Source organism: Volvox carteri, assembly GCF_000143455.1.
Source record: "Volvox carteri f. nagariensis unplaced genomic scaffold VOLCAscaffold_1, whole genome shotgun sequence".
Classification (NCBI taxonomy): Eukaryota; Viridiplantae; Chlorophyta; class Chlorophyceae; order Chlamydomonadales; family Volvocaceae; genus Volvox; species Volvox carteri.
This window is the reverse complement of record NW_003307545.1, coordinates 2,113,047-2,114,074: the sequence shown is the minus strand read 5'-3', so window position 1 is coordinate 2,114,074 and position 1,028 is coordinate 2,113,047. Positions and strand designations below refer to the sequence as shown.

Here is a 1,028-nt window from a genome sequence, read left to right as displayed (position 1 = left end):
GGTTGGGGAGGTTGGGGAGGAACGGAGTTATGTGGAGGGAGTGAACAAGCAAAACAAGGGGAGGGGAAGATCAGAAAATGGAAAACCACGAAGAAGCCATGACTCCGCCATGACTCAGATTGGCGAGCGAGTGATGGTGTTTGAGGAACAAGCGGAGAAGAAGTGTTCTGTTGGATACAGCTAACAACACGAAGCCAGGTAAACACGCAGACAGACGGACAGACAGACGGACAACATGCCTCTCCTTCAATCCCTCCCCCTTTCCTCCCCCCTTCCCCCCTGTACCTCACCTCCCGTACACCGCTATCCACCCGCAGGGGTGCATTGCTGAAGGAAACAGCAGCGGCAGGTGTACGCCATCGCCGTACGGTTCCGGCGCCTGAAGGACGTACAAGCCCAAGTTAATAGGGCCCATCGTGACGACCAATCACAGAATGTGGGGATTGGGTTGTGGGGTTGTAGGGTCAGGGTAAGCCTCGCAGCTCCCACTCCAGGGAGCCCAAAGGGAAACCAGAAGGGGGGTTGAGCCGGGGGTAAGCCCGCCCCGGTAATTCCCCCCCCCACACACACACAACGATCCACAACCGCCACATCTTTCCCCGTCCCTCCCCCCCGATCCAAAACACACCCACACACATGCACACACACGCGCGCCTATCCCTACCTGATCTGTCCTGTCGCATACTTTGGCTTTGATGAGACGAGTACACACAACACACACACACACACACAATCCGTTCCCACCGACCCCCATTCAGCCAAACCCCAGCCAGTTGCTTTCAAGCCCCAAAACACGCATCCTCCCCCCTTCCCCCCCCCTTAGATTCCCCCCGATAATTCCCCCCGACCCCAGCCCCACCAGGCAGGAAATTGTTCCTGGGGCTCTCCGCGTATATGCGTGCCTCGATCGCGTGTCCCCCCACCGCCAGCTGGTCCTGGTTTCGGGGCAGCGCCTGCCCCGCCGCCACCCGCAGCTGCCACTCCACCAGGTCCTGGCCCGTGATGGCCTCTGACACGGGGTGCTCCAC

At 59.6% G+C, this 1,028-nt stretch overlaps 1 protein-coding gene across 1 annotated transcript in view; it reads right to left on the bottom strand.

The window, feature by feature from the left end:
- VOLCADRAFT_101577 (uncharacterized protein) overlaps window positions 1-1,028 on the bottom strand; it is a gene marked incomplete at both ends in the record, with an annotated part of 3,963 nt that overhangs the window by 178 nt on the left and 2,757 nt on the right. The window contains 2 exons of the mRNA XM_002945696.1: window positions 286-379; window positions 860-1,009. Coding sequence (XP_002945742.1) covers window positions 286-379; window positions 860-1,009 — 244 coding nt within the window. The remainder of the gene's footprint in view (window positions 1-285; window positions 380-859; window positions 1,010-1,028) is intronic.